An 18,039-nucleotide genomic window follows, 5' to 3' on the forward strand; every position below is an offset into this window, starting at 1 on the left:
CTCTGATACCACTTGTTGGGAACCGGACGAATTGTCCATCATGCTCTACCAACAAAAATGTACGAAAAATAAAAAAAATCGAACGAACGATAAAAGAAATAAATGCAGAAAGAAAAAATCAAAATTTACGTGGTTCGGCAATTGCCTACGTTCACGGAGAGAGCGAGAGAGATGTGTTCCACTATATGAAAAAATAGAAGTACAAGCTTACACCTTATATTTTCTCTGAATAAAAATCAAGAGCCTTATATATGGTAAATCTCACATTTCTCTTGTTTTAATGAAAACTCTACAAAAATACTGAAAAAACTTTTCGTAAAACCGAGAAAATCAAATTAGAGAAGTATAAAAACTCTAACCAAAAATTTTTATGCCGTTGCTTTGAAGAATCCGAATTGCTCAGGTAATTTGGTCGAGAACCGCCGCTCCGCCACCGACTTCAATCTATTGCATTCGTGGGGAAGCCGCGCACCTTGAAGCACTACCGTACGACGTCAATAACTTAATTAATTAGCCTATCTCTTTCTCTTGCTGTCGTAGGGCCTCAGGAGGAAAAGACCGGCTACCTTTTAATTAGACTTTCTAACTAATTTTTGGCCACCACACCTTCAAGACCATCCGCCTCAAGAGAAAAAGACCGGCCACCTTTTAATTAAACTCTCTAACCTCTAACTAATTTTTGACCACCACACTTTCAAGTAGTACCACGTGCATATATATATATATATATTAGCTAAATCCTACTCTAATTCAATATAATCATTGAATATAGAGTTCTGCATGAAACCAATCCTAGTCCACTCAGGTTCCAACTTAAATTAGGATCCAAAAAAAAAACATTCTCATACGATTCTATTTATTTTTTCATAGATCCGGTGCACATGAACCAAACTAATAAAAAAAAAAAAAAAAAAACAGATCTCTAACAAGAATAGCTCTGCTTCAACTCCCCAACTCTTCCTTGTTCCTTCGCATTCGTCGCTCAGAGAGAGAGAGAGAGAGAGAGAGAGAGAGGAGGAAATGCATCTGAGCGCGAGCGAGGGGATCGACGGGAACAGGTTCGTGGTGACGGGGGGATTAGGGTTCGTGGGATCCGCCCTTTGCTTGGAGCTCGCCCGCCGAGGGGCCGCCGAGGTCCGATCCCTCGACCTCCGCACCTCCTCCCCCTGGTCCCGCGATCTCCACAGCGCCGGTGTTCGATGCATCCAAGGTCCACCCCCCACCCTAATCCCCCCTTTATTCTACTCTCCCGATCTTCTTCTTCTCTTCTTTTTAGTGAGAATTAAAAGGGATTTGGACCTGCATTTTGTAATCATCTTTCCAATGCGTGCGGTGAAAATGAGTATCATCGCCTGATATGGATATGATTCCTGCACTCGACGTACATGTATCTACCATTTACCTTTACCTTGTTGCTGGGATCTTCAACACTGTTGTTGTGTCTGGAACTGATTTCAGATAGAATCCAATTGAACTAATGGTGGTAGTTAGTGGTAGTTTACTAGCTAGTTCGGCGCATCAGTGATGGCGGTGTTAGAGTGGCGAGAACAAGTTTATTAATTCCAAAAAACAAAATGAGATTTCAATTGACCAGTAGCGAAAAACTGAACGTCGTTCTGCCAGAAGCACACAATTTAAGGTTTCGAAGAGGATACCTTGTAAGGTGTGCATGCCTGTAGTTGTTTTTTTTTTTTTTTTTAATCGATGACACACAGCACTTGAAGGGCTTCTAGTGTTTTTTAAAAAAAATCATAATAGTAGTAACACTGAATTCATGAGTAGGACATACTAAAAGCAACAAAAATGTGAATAAAATTCTTTTAACAACTTACAGAATAAAGTTTTAAATAGGTCATTTTGTACCTTGACTGATGTTTCAAACATTTGCAGGAGACGTGCGTCGAAAGAAGGATGTTGAGAGAGCTTTACGTGGGGCTGACTGTGTCTTCCACCTCGCCTCTTATGGCATGTCGGGGAAGGAAATGCTACAGGCTGGTCGTGTTGATGGCATTAACATAAGCGGGACCTGCAATATATTGGATGTCTGCCATGAGCTTGGGGTCAAAAGACTCGTCTATGTGAGTACATGCAATGTGGTTTTTGGAGGAAAGGAAATTGTGAATGGTAATGAATCACTGCAGTATTTTCCAATCGACGATCATGTCGATCCGTATGGTCGTAGTAAATCAGTCGCAGAACAACTGGTCCTAAAGAGCAATGGTCGCCCATCAAAGTGAGTAGTTTGAACCGTCTTTCGTGTGTATTTGTTATTCATGCTTTTGTTGAGAAGCACTGTGTAAAATAGATGCTGAGGGCCTTTTGGCCGTGCTGGCGCTTCTGTAAAAGTGCTACCACTATTCAAAGAATCTCTAGTAGTTTTTGTGTGAAGACCCTTCAACGGCTTAACGCTGCAACTGGGAATAGAAAATTCTGCTTTTAGAGCCCACAAACTCATTTCTTCTTTCAATACAGAAAATTCAGATTATGTCTGCTAGCTACTTGGTTTTTGCTTCTCAAATAAGATTACTATCTTTTCTTATTTCAGGGACAAGAGTGGGACCCGCCTCTATACTTGTGCTATTCGTCCTGCTGGTATTTATGGACCTGGTGAGGAGCGACACCTTCCAAGGATTCTCTCCCTTGCTAAAATGGGACTACTATTCTTTAAAGTTGGCGGTACGAGCATAAAAACAGACTGGGTTTATGTGGAAAACCTTGTACTTGCCCTGATATTGGCGAGCATGGGGCTTTTAGATGACATTCCTGGCAGAGCACAACCTGTCGCTGCTGGTCAGCCATATTTCATATGCGATGGTAATGATCAGACATATGAGTTTGAACTTTGTTAGATTACCGGAAATTTTGATCATGTATTTATCATCATCTTTTGCGTTGAATGTATGTTTTATGTTTGGCTCTTGATATTGTCTTATATGGAAGATTTTGCAGTAAATGACCAGATATTACAGATAACATTGATCTAAAACTTAATTATTTATAATTTTAGTCACTTTGAGATTGATTTTACTATGGTCCTTCTTGTTGACAAGTTCTGAAGTATCATATTATGATGCTATTTATAGTGAAAGTATTTCTTAATGTGGTAATGTACTAAGTTCTGTAAAGAGAACCCTTCTTGGTTATAATTTTAAAGTTAGCTGTATATAATCAATTGGGAGAACAACTTCCTGATTGATTATAGTAGTTCTGTAAAGAGAACCCTTCTTGGTTATGAGTTTAAAGTTAGCTGTATATAATCAATCGGGAGAACAACTTCCTGATTGATTATAGTCAATTCCTGATTGTTTCATTGTAGTCAATTCCGCTAAATGCAGGAGAACAACCTTGTAGATCTGTATGTAACAATCAGGATGAAGATACTTAGCTCTTTTAAGATACACAAATTTGATTGCAAGCTGCATGTCTTGTGGTTAGAAAGTATCTGGTAATAGCCCCTACGAGGTATTGACTATTCACGTCATCTATAAGTTGATGCTCGACTTGTAGCATAAACAAACTGTTCATTGCTAAGGTAAAATGTTTGCTGGGCAATTTATGTTGGCCATAAAGCTGCAAAGTGAACTGGTTTTTTGATGAGTTACTTTTCTTCCATATTCAGCTTTCACATGCCTTCCTTTTTTCCTATTCAAAAGTCATTCCTTCTCTTTTTGTTTCTTTTTTGCAGGTTCTCCTGTCAACACATTCGACTTTATAGTCTGCCCTCTACTTCAAAGTTTAGACTATAATATGCCAAAAATAACATTGAAAGTTGAGCATGCACTGCTCGTATCACGAGTTTGCTGGATAATGTATACACTGCTATATCCATGGCTTAATCGTAGATGGCTTCCCCAACCTCTACTTCTTCCTGCTGAAGTATACAAGGTCAGCATGCTTGATCCACTTTCTTATTATTAAACAGTCCTATCCTCATGCTTTAGCGGATATATAGTAACTCGTTCACTTGGTTTTTTACCTCTTGGAGGTGTAGTCATGTGTTGCATTAGGTGCCTTGTGGAGAATCAATCGATATCTATTAACTTTCATGAGTGATAAGTCAGATGCATCAGATTGCAAATTTCTAGAGATCTATGTAAATTTCTTCTATTATTTTAATCAGTCACACATATGACATCTCTGTTAAGGACGGAAAAGTTTTATGTGCCTTTATGATGCTTTGCGAGTGGCTATGACGTGTTACGTAGCATATGGTTGTGGGATATGGATGAATATTGTAATATCTGTATCACTATAAAAAATAAATAGAAACTCACCTAGAACAGCTATTTAAGTCGATTCTTTTTATCCTGGTTAGTCATAATTCTGTAGCAGCTTTGGCTCTGTTTGTAAGTTGTCTACAAAGGCCTTATTTGGAACAACTTAAAACCAAAGTAAACATGTCGTGAATCAAACATATCACTATCACGAGCTAATTTTTAGAGCTAATCCTAACGTATCCTTGAACAGGTGGGTGTCACTCACTACTTTTCCATTTTGAAAGCAAGAGAAGAGCTCGGGTACATGCCGATGGTGAGCCCTCGGGAGGGCATGGCTGCGACTATATCATATTGGCAGGAGAGGAAAAGGAAAGAATTAGATGGGCCAACCATATATGTGTGGCTCTTTGTTATTGTGGGGATGTCGATTCTGTTCTGCGCCGGTTTCCTTCCCCCAGTAGAGCCGGTGCGATGGGCACACAACCTCAGCCTTTTCTTTCTCCGGTCAATGTTAGCAATCAGACTCGTCTTCATCGTAGCAGTTATGCTGCATGTTGCAGAAGCTTTTTATGCATGGTCGCTGGCGAGAAGGATTGATCCTGAGAATTCGAAAGGGTGGTTTTGGCAGACCCTTGCCCTTGGTTTCTTCTCGCTTAGATATCTCCTGAAGAGAGCTAGAAGCTGAGACACTATATTATTATACAACAAACATCATGATCTGATATCTGCAAATGAGCAGGTGCAGGATTGGTATGCCCAGAAATAGTTTTGTAACAATCACTGTTGTTGAAGGTTGAGACGCTGTAAAATTCTTTGCTCTCAATCTATGCTGGTTGCTGTTTGACATATCCTTGGATGTACTGGTTGTTTGTAATTTACATCTCTCTAATTTTCCTACGTACTAGCCGATGTTACATCAAGCAGGCATTGCAGTTAAATTACAAGAATCTTGATTGAAAGATCTGAGTAAAGACTAAATCCCTGGCGCAATGACGGATGGGAGAATTGGACATAAACAGGTTTCAGACAAATATCAGCTTTTCATCTGCTTATGCGCCGTAAGATTACAGATTTTCATGGGCAAATCTTGAATAAATTATAGCTTCTGGCAAAATTATGCAAAGAAAAATTGTCAAAAATTAAAGTATTTTTAGTTATAGTGCACGAGTGATGCACGTTGCGCTTGCGAATTAAATTAAATTAAACTAAAAATAAAATTTTAAGCGAAAATGAATTCGGATTTTAATTTGAAGATATTAAATGGTTTTTGATGGCATAGGAATTTATCTTTTTAATTAGTCTGTTTACAAATTCGATTTATTTCTAAGTGTATTTTATATTTAGTTGTACCATAAGTATTTTTTGTATATGTTCAATGACATGCAAATTCTTAAGTAATGTATACCCAAAATTTAAATATTTGAATTGATTCCAAAATTTAAATTATTTATATTTAAAATTGCAGATCAAATGTCACTTTTAAATTTGAATCTATTATTTGAAGTTAATCTATTGTTGTTGATTTGATAGATCTATTTTTTAACCATTATATTGTTCAAACCTTATTTACTTTTAATTAATTAATTAATTAACTAACTAACTTTGCAATTTGTTTGGAATATATATTTTTTTTTTTTGTCATATTAGACTTATAACGAACAACCTTTTATCGTTACCTCGCCTTTTTTCTTTACGCACCAACCCGCAAAAAACCAAAAAAAACCTTTCGAGCGAGTGGGGGGACATTGTATGATTGTAAAGTGGGGTGAGCTCACCCAAGCGACCAGAGTCCAACCGTGTCGTGGGACTGTGGGAGTGGTGGGGAGGGTATGGTTACCGCAGCGCGTCGTTATGTCTTCTTAGGGCCTACCTTTTTTTCCGGCCGAAACGGGCCTGGAAACTCCCATTTTCAGGCCCGGCCTGGCGCGTCTACAAATTGAAACTCAGCCTCAGGCCGCCCCCAAGCCGGGCCGACATTTCCGGACGCTCGTCCGAGCACGGCCCTCAGCCCAGCATGCGACGGGCCGGACCAGGCCGGGGGGAATCTTTGTTTCTAAATTATTAAAAGGATATCATAGCTAGAAATAATTTATATTCTTATTTGTTCTGAAAAAAAAAATTAAAAATTAAAAATTAAAAAGGATTTATACAAAAATTTAAAATTTTAAAAGTATTTATACAAAAATTTAAAATTTAAAATTTAAAATGTAAAATTTTAAAAATCATTTGAATAAAATTAAAGGAATTATAAATATTTAAAAATTATCTGGGCATAAGTTAAAAAAAAAAAAAATTTACAAATTATTTCTATAAAACTAAAAAAATTAAAAAATTAAAATTATTTGAATAAAATTTAAAAAAAAATAAAAAAGTATTCGGCGAATGTTCCGTCCCCACAAGCCACGCGTACGGTCACCTCCGGGAACTCGTGACCTCAATTCTTTTTCGATGCCAACCCTGGAAAAAATTTAATTTATTTAACGGCGTGTCAGAGGGTGTTGTATGAGGGGTGAGCTCACGGGCGGTGACCATACTCACAGACAGCTGCTTTCAAGTTTCAACTGCACCATCCGTTCAGAGGATATTTGTAGCTTTTAACTAATAATTTTTTTAAAAGCTCACTCATTAAGACATTATTTACAATATTATACTTTTGAATGTAATTTTTAATATTTGAACAGTTTCATACTATATTATAATATTGGTATTTCTTTTTTTTTTTCTAAATTTATTAGTGTTAGATATATATGGTCTGAGGTAGACCAGGTTTAAGCTATAATATCTCTTTGGAAAAAAAAAAAAAAAATTTAAATTTATGAATTTGAATTTAATCTACTGCTGATTCGATAGATCTATTTTTAAACCATTATATTTTTGTCAAACCTGATTTAATCAGTTAATTAAATAAGTAATTAATTAATTTTGTAATTTGTTTGGAATATTTTTTTTATTATATTTAGGATTACATCTGTCTTCAAAATTTGTCTTTTGCTTATATATTATACATAATAAAGTAGTATGCATAGTATATATAGGTTTATTATGTGCGCTCATTCGCCCCCCAACTGGTGCGGTACAATCACCTACAGGTTAGCGTGACCTCGATATTTTTTAGGCATCAACGCACCAAAAAAAAAACTTTCGGGCGAGTCGGCGGTATTGTAAAGTGGGGGTGAGCTCACCGGGGTGACCGGACTCAAATACCGCTTTGGCGGGAAAATTACGGTTACCGTGGCAGAATAACGGCCCATAATTGTCCAGCCGAAATGGGACTGGGCCGGGCCGGAGAGGCCCGGTCAGGCTAGCACGGGCCGGGCCGGGCCAGGCCGGGAGGGCAGGACCCTTGCTAGCCTCGTATTTTCTTTACTTTTTTAGATTTTAAAACTTTTTGCTTTAAAAAATTTACAAAAAAATTGTAAATATTTTTTAATTTCTAAAAGTATATTATGTTTACAAATAATTCTAGGTTTAATTTTATTCTAAAAAATTGAAACTTTTTAAATTACTTATACATAAATTTAAAATTGAAAAAATTATTTGAACAAAAGTTAAAAAAAAATTGTACATGTTTAAAAATTATTTGGACGTTATCTAAAAAAAATTTAAAAATTATTTGAATAAAATTCAAAAATTAAAGAATATTAAAATTATTTGAATAAAACTAAAAATTCTAAAAAAAATTGGATAGTTTAAGTGTGTGTGTGTGTATATATATATATATATATCTCCCTTGATCCCTTCTCGCTTGGTGGGCTTCCTTGTCCCAAAGTTATTATTCCCCCCCATTGCCCCCTGGGGCTGGGGCTGGGGCTGGGGCTGGGGCTGTACTGGGCCGACAGGCCTAATCTGGGCCTCAATTTGTAGCCCATCACAGTGCGAATGTTCGGGCCGGGCCGGGCCGGACCCGGTCCGTTTTACATACATAGTCATAGTAGCCTCTAAGTGACGCGTATGGTCACCTCCCGGTACTAGTGACCTCAATTCTTTTGGGGTACGAACCCTCGAAAAAAATTATTTAACGGGGTATGAGAGGATGTTGTATATGGGGTGAGCTCATTGGAGGTGACCATACTCAGAAACCGCCACCCCGTCGGATCGGAGGAGAGAAATGGGCGGTATTTTCACTCTCTCGGTTTTACATGGTTTGGTTAATAAATCCAGGCACAGCATAATTTCTTTTCTTTTTTTTAATTCAGTTGCTGATATATTTTTAAAAAATTTTCTAGTATGTAAACATTGCAAAGAACATAAGCAGTCGGCGAAAATATATTAGTAATATATTACTTAAATATTAAGTAGCTCACAAAATTAACAGTGGGAAAAAAAAAACCTTTTACATAATGTATGCTCCAATTTCACAGTGAATCATTTTTTTTTAAAGCCCACTCATTGAGATATTATTTACAATATTATACTTTTGAATGTAATTTGAAACAAGTGAAAAGTTTCATCCTAAATTATAATATTGGCACTTTTTCTTTTTTACTAAATTTATTAGTGTTAGATAATGTGGTCGTGGATCGTGGTAGACATGGTTTAAACTACAATATCTCTTTTTTGCTTGGGGAGAAAAAAAAAGAAAGTGTGCCGAAGAGAGGTAGAAAAGATTGGATGGAACATTACTATAATATTCAACTGCGCGAGAGCAAAAAAGGAGTAAATAAGAGGACAGTTTGATCATAACACATCATTGAGGTGTGCAGATTTTATATATAATATACACAATAAACACTGGCTAACCCACAACATGGTCGTTGGCAGTTCCTGCCTCAGAAACAACTAGCAGTGTCGCAAAACTCTAAATTATAGCTAATATTGATTCCGGCGTCGATAGCATTTCTGTTGAAGCACGCCAGGCATTCTATTTTCCTACCAGCTACGTCGATGCAATCAGTAACAAGATCTAGAAACAAGAAACGACGATGCCGCCAACACGAATCTCCTGGTTCCGTCGACGAACCAAGCACTCCTTTCTCATTTAGGATCCAAACAAATTAAGCAGAGACCCCCCATATAGTTCATTGTTCCCTGCTCTCAAGGCACAGCACCACCACTCTCAACGATCTCTTCCTTCTCCCCGAGAAACTCCAAAGGGCCACCGAAATAGTTCTCGGCCTCCAGTCTTAAAGACGAGTAAAGGTCCATTTCTCCTTTTGATTCGAGTCCGTTGATCAGTACCCTGTATGTGGTCTCATCTGGGTCACTCTCCCACAGCTTCATCAGGCGAAAACAGTCCACGGCCAAATGCGTGAACCCAAACTCCAAAAGCACCTTGAGAAGCGAATTGAAGCCTTCCGTGTCAGCCTCCAGAGACTCCGCCTTCAGATATGAACACATCAATTCGACCTTTTCGTTCAAGCCGCTGCTTGCGAGCACATTGGTCATATCAGTGTACAAGGATAACTGGGGCTTATACCAATATTCCTTCCTAATCTCTTCGAAGACCTATCAGAAAGCAGAATGCCCGCGGTCATATCAGAGAACTTCACTGGCATCTTCTAGTCTTCTAGACAAGAAATTTCCATTCGGCACTGTTGCCTAATTAGTAACTAAACATTATATAAGTACAAAGAAGGGAGTCAAAATCAAAATTAAAAGTAGGGAAGTTTCACTGCATACCTGTTCAAAGGATATGCAACAATCAAAATAGCAAGATGCTTTTCCCGCAAGCATTAACAACTGGTACAATGATCGGACACACTAGAAAGAAGATGCTTGATAGCAATTTGAACATGAAAATGAACATGAAGAGAGTGGTTGGTCATGTAACTCAAACAACTCAAACAGATTAGGTTTGCAGGGAATAATAGCACACCGGATGATCCGTAATGGCCATTCCAATTCCAATTCGGTAAGGTTGATTGTGTAAATGCTGAGGATGAACATTTCACTGCTCGTGATGCTCGGCTTGCTTACATCCTTATAGCTACTTTTTAACAAATATATTGCACATTAGGTTTTCAGCAAAGGTATAATATATTTCTTCTGTGGTTGAGAGCAGTCGAAAGGGCTACAAAGATGGTCGAAATTTCATAACAAAGCCTCAAATCCTACTACACCTCGCACGACTACTCATTCAGCATCCAAATTTCTGAGGAAAGCATGCGGAGAACAACTCCTTCGTTCTTCAATTTCAGCATCAAACCCTCTTTATCTTAGGGTCCGCTAAAACAAAAGAAGGGAGAGAGAAATGGGAGATTGAGCTAGAATCGAAGAACCTGGAGGGCTAAGAGAGCCTCGCCCTGCGCGAGGAGCTCCTTGAACACGGCGACCATGTCGGCCATGATCAGGCGCCGGAGCTTCGAGTCGAGGGCGCGATCCAGCGCATCAGCGCCGCGGATCCGAGCGCGCTTGAGGGATTGGACGGCGTTGATGGCCTCGATGCTGAGGTAGCGGCCCCTCTGGGTGGGCTTCCGATTCTTGCTCCGGTCCCTCATGGTGATGACCATCCTCCCCTTCCCCTTCCCCTTCCCCCACCCCTTGGTCGCGCCGTGGGGAAGGAGATGCAGGGTTTCGGGAGCGCCATTGTCGCGCAGAGCCGGGGAAGAGAGCATGCTCCACCTCCGCACCCCTCTCTCTCTCTCCGCCGCCCCGACGGGATTAGGGATTTAGGATAGGCCTTAGAGAGAGAAAGGGAGGGGGGCCGAAAAAGCCTGAGCACAGACGCTTGCGGTGGAGAGAAGTCGGCGGCGAATTAACTTGAGCGGCCGACTCCCTGTAGAGCCTGAGCATAGACGCTTGCGGTAGAGAGAAGTCGGTGGCGAATTAACTTGAGTGGCCGACTCCAACGGGGAGTCGGCTAACTACCTATTTGACAGATAGATTATTATTATTATATCATACAATATTTTGTGTGTATTTTGCGAGCTGACCTCATTTGCTTTGATCGGTACTCAACAAATTTGTCAGTGATTCAGTTCAAATTTGTGTTCGATCCACATCCAAATCCAATCAACCGAGAAGTAAAACAACATTTAGCATTACATTGATGATTGATTTCAATCTATACTAACACTACACCTCCTAGCTGCAAATCTGCTGACAACAATCTCACAATCAGTGCATTGCGAACCACCCTGTGACCCCCCGCATACAACAGCTGAGACATTACGACATTACCTTGCTACGAAGACTAACTCGTTACAACACTCTTTCGCTTTTCCTTTTTTTTTTTTTCTCCCCCCCTTTTTCTTCTTTTCTCTTTGTGAGAGATAAGAGATCACTACAACACTCTACAGATACTAACTAATAAACAGACACACCCCACCTGATGGAAACAGACAAGATAGCAGCAATTTCTACCCCTACATACGCATAACTAGTATTCTCAGTTCACCTGCGGTGAAAGTTCTTTTAAAAAAGGGGCCGCTATGGGGACTACAAGGAGACTCTTAAGCATCTGTAAGTTACTTCCAGGGCATGCTCGGCAAGCCCGGTTGGTTGCTGTGGTTATACGTGCCGCCGGTGCTTTGATTCAGCGGGCTTCCAGCCCCACCACCCGACGACTCGCTCATCGTGCCTCGAGAGGGAGGACTGCTGGGCCCTGCTGGACCAACTGAGCCGAACATCCCCGGGGCAGATGCAAGATCCAAAGGTTTTGGATGCTTCTGCTTCGGCTGTTTCTTCCCGTCTGCAATAAAGCTTCCCACAACCACCTGTTAAAACAAATTAATTATTTGCTGCTCTTTATTGATTGAAAAATATATACACTACAGAACCACGACGATCTCATTCGTTGCTACTCATTCGTTGCTAGTTACTGATGAAGCATTTTTATGGTGTGGCACAAAATCCTCCAATGGAAGAAATTTCTAACGGAAGGGGGTGAAATATGTAGCTAACTGACAATAGAAACGAAATCTTAATCGGAAGCAAAGAATGATAAGACACACCCAAGGTCAGACGAAGGGTAAAATTTCAATTGCAAATAATAATAATAATAATAATAATAATAAGAATTTCAAGTTATGCATGAACTTTATGCTTAATAGTTTTGATAATTCTTCATGCTTTTACCCGAATTCTTTTTCTTCCCTTTTTTTTTTTGGAGAAGTGTGTGTACATTTGTATTGCAGATTTAGCTTGAATCTCGCTTAAGAAGTACTAATAAAAATATAGACACTTTGCAGCCATTAAAAAGGTGTGAATACATTTTCTTTAATAAAACTTCGCCCGGACATAATTAGGATGAATAACAGGTGCTCATGAGATTGATAGAAGTTGTAGGGGTATCAGCATATATGTGTGTATTCATCTATAATTTTATTATCCTGACAAAAACCCAATTTAGGAAAACATTAGGTCTCTAATGAAACTTGATGGACTTTACAGAAAAATAAAAGCAATGAAAGCTTAGGCAGTAAAATCAAGTTCTTCAAATTTTAGATAACTATTTATGAAATGCCCTAGTACAGGAAAGGTTCATAAGTTCTAACCAAAAAGATAAGTACCTGGACTGGTGATGCCGCAGTGAGGAGTCCTGCCACTCCACCACCCAAGACACGGCCATCGGGACCCGCCAGTGAAACACTCAGCCCACCAGTTCGACTCCGCTGACCACCACTCTCTGACAGCAGAAATGAGCCAGACAATGACAAGATCTCAAACCGGCCCTGCATACGACATTATGGAAATTTCATCTGATGCAATAACACAATCTCCAACAACAATGAGAATTAGTCCTTAATCAGCGGAAGACTATATTTCCTGCAATCAACTTACAGGTCAAAACCAATTTCTGGTGAACAAGAAGCTGAATATTACAGTAGCTACGCTTTTTCAAAAAGATGTTAAACTTCTGTAGCTGAATATTGTCTTGTTTAACATATTTTGGCTTCTGTCTCTCAAAAATATGCAGTACTGAAGTAAAAAAGAAGAACCATCCTGCATGCACATAACTACTAACAAACTGCAATAATCTCAAGTACCACTTAACATTCCACGCAAAAAGTGGGGAAAAAGCAAGTTTAAACGGAGACCCAAACTATATACAAGCTTGCCCCCGGAGTGAAGGAATCAGATTCTATCAGGTATTAGTATCATCAGTCAGAAAGTACAAACCTCATATGTTACTGTGCCACCAGAAGTTGCTGCTTGACGAAGAGTCACATTTGATATAGCACCATTTGCTGAAAGTATACAAACAGCCCGTGGTCCTTGCTGAGAAAATGACATTATCTTTGATGATACATCCTGAAAGAGCAGAGTTTCAAACATTTACTGGAATATGAAAAGACAGAAAGTTAATCTCACAAACAAGCATCTCACAACAAATACAATTCATAGCATTTGTTATTTTGGTCAAATTCGATACAGGACCACGAACCTAGAACGGTCTGATTAATAAATGAGGACAGACCACGCAAACTGCAGTTAGATTGAAAGATTTTTAAGTCAAACCAACATTAAAGCATATAAAAAGCTGAAATTGTTGACGCTCATTTAGCAGAAAAAATGAAATATTCTTTAAGTCGCATTTTGCATGACTTCGATGCAGCCGTAGAAGTGTTAAAAATGTTACTGAAAGGAGTAAATACATTAGGATTATTGCCATATGGTGTGTCCACATTAGCGGGTTATGATTTAACCCCATTCACATAAGACGTGGATCATGATTTATCCTAATAAGTTTAGGATAAGAATGAATCATATGTTTCTTATCAGTTAAGAAATAAGGATAAACGTTCACAAGCAATATAGTAGCAAAATCAGCCATAATCTTGTTTATAGTAAAAGTAAGTAAACCAGTGACTATCTCAACAGAAATTAGTTCAGAGAAATCACACTTTCTTCACAATATGGACTACATGAACAATCAGGAGAGGACAATTAGACTTGAACAAAATTTTGAAACTTAGGGGTTCGAATATGACTCAAGTGAAAAACAAAGGAGGATTTTGATAGCAAAAAACAGCAACAACGTAGAATATTTTAGAATATTTAGATACCTCTCCTGCCTTAACAGTAATAATATGTGGAATAAATCCAATCCCCGCTGATCCTGCAAAATGGCATTCTGTGTGAGAACTGATTCTGCAAAACTAAGAGACAAATTTATGCCTACAGAATAATAATAGAGAAAGTAATGGCATAACCGATCCAAGAAATTTAGCTGAACTTCAGTGGACAACATAATAAACAATCAGCACGGGGCAGCTTATCAATCTAGATTCTAGACAAAACCAAAGAAAATATCTATCTAATAAAACAAAGAGAATTGTACGAATTAATTGCAATTATTATTTGAAATGCTATAAAATTAGACTATAATAATTAATTTTATTACCTGGGGAAGAAAAAAATGAGCCTAGGAATACCAAAATCAATATGCCATCTCCACGCATAAGATAACTGAATATTACATTATTAAACTAAATAAAGAACTCAGGTAGTTATCGTTAAAACAATGATTAACGAAATTGTGTAATCCTCCAACAGTAGTAAATACTAAAGGGCACAGGCGTAATTTTCTCAGTTGTTCTTTCCCCCTTACTCCAAGATCTCCCCTCCACACATATTGCCGCAGAAAAGTCTTATCTACGTTTCCGGTAGAGCCAAGCAAAATGAAAAAAAAAAAAAAAAAAAGAAGAAATGGAAAGAACATTCGATAACCAACAAACTACCTACACTGTAAGCAGGCAGAAAATGGTAAAAAAGAGAATGTACCAAGAGCCGCCATCTGAAGCTTCCTGCCGGAACCTGGCGGCCTGCCCCGCGCCTTCTTTACAGCATCAGGAGATGCAGAAGCCGCCAGATTCGCCATCCCAGCAGAGGAAGGCGAGAACCCAGAATGCGACATGTGTCCTTGCAGAGCTGAAGCAGACGGTGACGGTGACGCATGTCCCAGCGCCAGCGCCATGCTGCCGTCTGGCCCGTACTTCCTCGGCCGCCCCCGCTTCCGCTTCATCACCGGCTCTCCCGCTCCCACATTGATAGTGAGCCCGTGCGGCGGCAGAGGGGCCGCTGCCGCAGCGCCCTCACCGCCGCCATGTTGGAAGGGAGAGGGCGGAGAGGTGGAGGCAATGGGTTTATAGATGGCGCCAGCGCCGTCCGGGGGGTTGGGGCCGAAGGCCAATCGCGGGCTCTGCATCGACGGCTGAGATTGGACGGGGCTTTTCTGCATGCCCACGCTGAACAGCTCCCTGCTCAACATGATTATTCCTGGCTCAGATCTCTCCACTTCCATGCACTGCGCCGCAATTACAACATCTACTAAACACCACCATCACCACTAGGAACAAAACACTCCTCTCTGATCTCTCCTCCAGCAAACAAAGGAGAGCCAAACTTTTGGAAATTTCTTTTTTGTTTTGTTTTGTTTTTTTGTTTGTTTGGGTTTCACTAGGCGTTTCAGATTCTACTCTGATCCCAGAAAATAGCAGCTAAATCAAGTAGGAATCGCTCAAAAGATGCGATTTTTACCGAGAAAATTTTACTGAAACAAGCTCAAACACTGCCACTGAGACTGAGCTGTGAAACTTACAAAAAACGAAGCTCGCTAAAAATCCGCTCTTTTTCGCCGCAATTCCAGCAGCAGCAGTAGTTACAGCATCAATACATAATAACTTTTACTGTACGAGTAAGGACTAAGGAGCATAAAGAAATTAGAAGAATTAACATTAAGAAGAAGATACAGGGGAAGAAGATAAAACCCTAATCCTAACATAAGACCAGATGAAATTTAAAAAAAAAAAAAATCGATGACGTAAAAACACCCTAAGCTTAATAATAATTGAGTAAATAATCAGAGAAATTAAAGGCCACATCTCTCCGATAATTTCACAAAAATTCCTCCTTTTTCCCGAATTTCACAGGAAATTTCACGAAATTCTCGAAATTTCCAGATAAAAGCCGGAAAAAAACCGAAAAACTGAGATAAAAGGTTTTTTTTTTCAAAAAAAAGGACAAATAAAATCCGAAGGACAAAAAAAAGGGGGAAAAAAAAATAACCAACCTTTAATTACCGGAGAGCTCGGAGCAGGGGGTGGAGAAAATTGGGGAAAACCAAGTTCTAAAAATTTCGCTCTTATCCTCAACAAATTTTCCCCTCTTTTTCTATTTTCCCCACAGAGAGAGGCATTTAATAATTGCGACAAGAAAAAGGCACCTAAAGCAGGCCAAAATTGCTTTGGAAACAAAATTATTTATATTAAAAAGCACAATAAATTAATTATAATAATAATCTCCAGTAACACGAAGCCCCCTCCACACTAATTTAATTACCTCCCCATTCTTTTCTTTTCCCCCGTAATTTTCTCGCACTTAAATGCACTTGATGGTCCATTTAATTTAATTTAATGCTTTGATTTGGGACCCCTCTGCAAAAATCCGAGTGACGCCCAGTTGTGGCCCTGACACGTGGACCTTTTTCTTTCTTTTTTTTTACGTGGGCCCCACATGTCAGCTGCACAGAAGCGTGAACTAGCGTTACATGGGAGACTGTGCTCGTCGGGTACGGTGAAAAAAAAAGGAATCACAAAAAGAAAACCATTTTCTAAATAAAAAAAAGTAATTAGAAATTAAAGAATCCAATTGAGTTCTAATTTTTTTTATGATTTAATTATACGCAAAAAAAAAAAAAATTAGCATTAATTGTAGCTCGTCAAAATTTATTAGCAACTTCGACCACTGTTTGAGGATCATCAAGCAAAGAATTATTATTTCCACTGTATGTATTCTTAATTTGTTTAGAATAAAATTTGTTTGTATATGAAGCAATCAAGGTGTGCTCCCATGCATTAATCATTTGTATAAGTCTTTTCCTTTTTCTCTTTGCTAATCACCAACGCATACTGAAATTATTGACCCTTCTGAGAAGTAGACAATAAGTCTCCTCTCGACCTTTTCTGATAAAATAAAATAATCTAGATATGTCATAGCCTACGAGTACCTAAACTGTACCACAATATACATATATATATATATNAATTAATGCTCAATATATTATACAAGTTTTTTTTTTTTTTTTCCATTTGTTCATGACAATTCTACAAAATTTTGGTTGGAACAAAAGTATCTATTTTACAAAATAGTTGAAGTACGCAACAAGGAAGTGTAGAATTATTTGGAAAAATAGCTCTAAAATGAGGTTGGTAATGAAAATGATACTAGGAATAAGAATAGTAGAATATATACTTTTAGTTATAATCATCATTTTAGGTGTAATCAAGGTGCTTCTTATTATGTTGCTTGTAAATAATTAATGCTTAATTCTGGCAAATGACATTACAATATAGTTTTGTCATTATTACGATCAAAACAAGTTATTTTGATACAAGAAAGTTCATATATAATTTGGCCTTAACTAATTGAAGTCCATCCGATGCTAATACATGAAATAGAATTAGGACGGAAGCATATAGAAATATGCTTCTATATTTTTTATTTTGGACCGCAAAAAATATAGTATAACCGCCTTAAAGCGATATAAAAAACACGATATTATATAGAAAAATAAATAAAATACTTTTTCCGTATATTTTACTGCCCATACCGCAATTTCTTCGTAATTCTTAAAGATCCCAAAAGTATTTTCTGAAAGAAGTTATCAAAATTAAAATCTTAAAAAATTTATGCATTAAAATTTCAAACCCAATTTTATAACAAACTTTAAAAAGAAAACTATAAGAAAATATAAAATTTGCTGAATAATAAAGAGATTGAAAATTTTAAAAACATTATAGTAGAAACAATATTGTAATTTTCTCATCTTACAAAATTTCTAAAAATTAAGAAACTTTTTAAGCTGTTGATGATGTTGCTTGTATATATATATAAAAAAAAAGAAAAAAAAAAAGAAAAAAAAAAAAAGCCATAACAACTC

At 38.2% G+C, this 18,039-nt stretch overlaps 3 protein-coding genes across 7 annotated transcripts; 1 reads left to right on the forward strand and 2 right to left on the reverse strand.

Moving 5' to 3' along the window:
- Nucleotides 741-5,176, forward strand: LOC109725840 (short-chain dehydrogenase/reductase family 42E member 1). Its single transcript, XM_020255231.1, has 5 exons — nt 741-1,210; nt 1,891-2,233; nt 2,546-2,814; nt 3,686-3,885; nt 4,468-5,176. The coding sequence occupies exons 1-5, from the start codon at nt 1,021-1,023 to the stop codon at nt 4,900-4,902; spliced, it is 1,437 nt and encodes a 478-aa protein (XP_020110820.1). The 5' UTR covers nt 741-1,020; the 3' UTR covers nt 4,903-5,176.
- On the reverse strand, nt 8,846-11,031 carry LOC109725529 (pentatricopeptide repeat-containing protein At2g36240-like). Its single transcript, XM_020254745.1, has 2 exons — nt 10,436-11,031; nt 8,846-9,662 (listed from the first exon to the last, which is right to left on the reverse strand). The coding sequence occupies exons 1-2, from the start codon at nt 10,769-10,771 to the stop codon at nt 9,252-9,254; spliced, it is 747 nt and encodes a 248-aa protein (XP_020110334.1). The 5' UTR covers nt 10,772-11,031; the 3' UTR covers nt 8,846-9,251.
- Nucleotides 11,130-16,427, reverse strand: LOC109725527 (AT-hook motif nuclear-localized protein 10). Of its 5 annotated transcripts, none has more exons than XM_020254744.1 (7): nt 16,171-16,426; nt 15,700-15,787; nt 14,883-15,358; nt 14,165-14,217; nt 13,278-13,409; nt 12,668-12,829; nt 11,130-11,872 (listed from the first exon to the last, which is right to left on the reverse strand). In XM_020254744.1, exons 3-7 carry the CDS (start codon nt 15,337-15,339, stop codon nt 11,624-11,626), a joined length of 1,053 nt encoding a protein of 350 aa, XP_020110333.1. In that variant the 5' UTR covers nt 15,340-15,358; nt 15,700-15,787; nt 16,171-16,426; the 3' UTR covers nt 11,130-11,623. The 5 variants fall into 5 exon arrangements, with proteins under 5 accessions (XP_020110333.1, XP_020110332.1, XP_020110330.1 ...); XM_020254743.1 differs by having other exon boundaries at nt 15,700-15,802; XM_020254741.1 differs by lacking the exon at nt 15,700-15,787 and having other exon boundaries at nt 14,883-15,405; nt 16,171-16,427.

This window comes from Ananas comosus, linkage group 20 (genome assembly GCF_001540865.1).
Source record: "Ananas comosus cultivar F153 linkage group 20, ASM154086v1, whole genome shotgun sequence".
In the NCBI taxonomy this organism is placed as follows: domain Eukaryota; kingdom Viridiplantae; phylum Streptophyta; class Magnoliopsida; order Poales; family Bromeliaceae; genus Ananas; species Ananas comosus.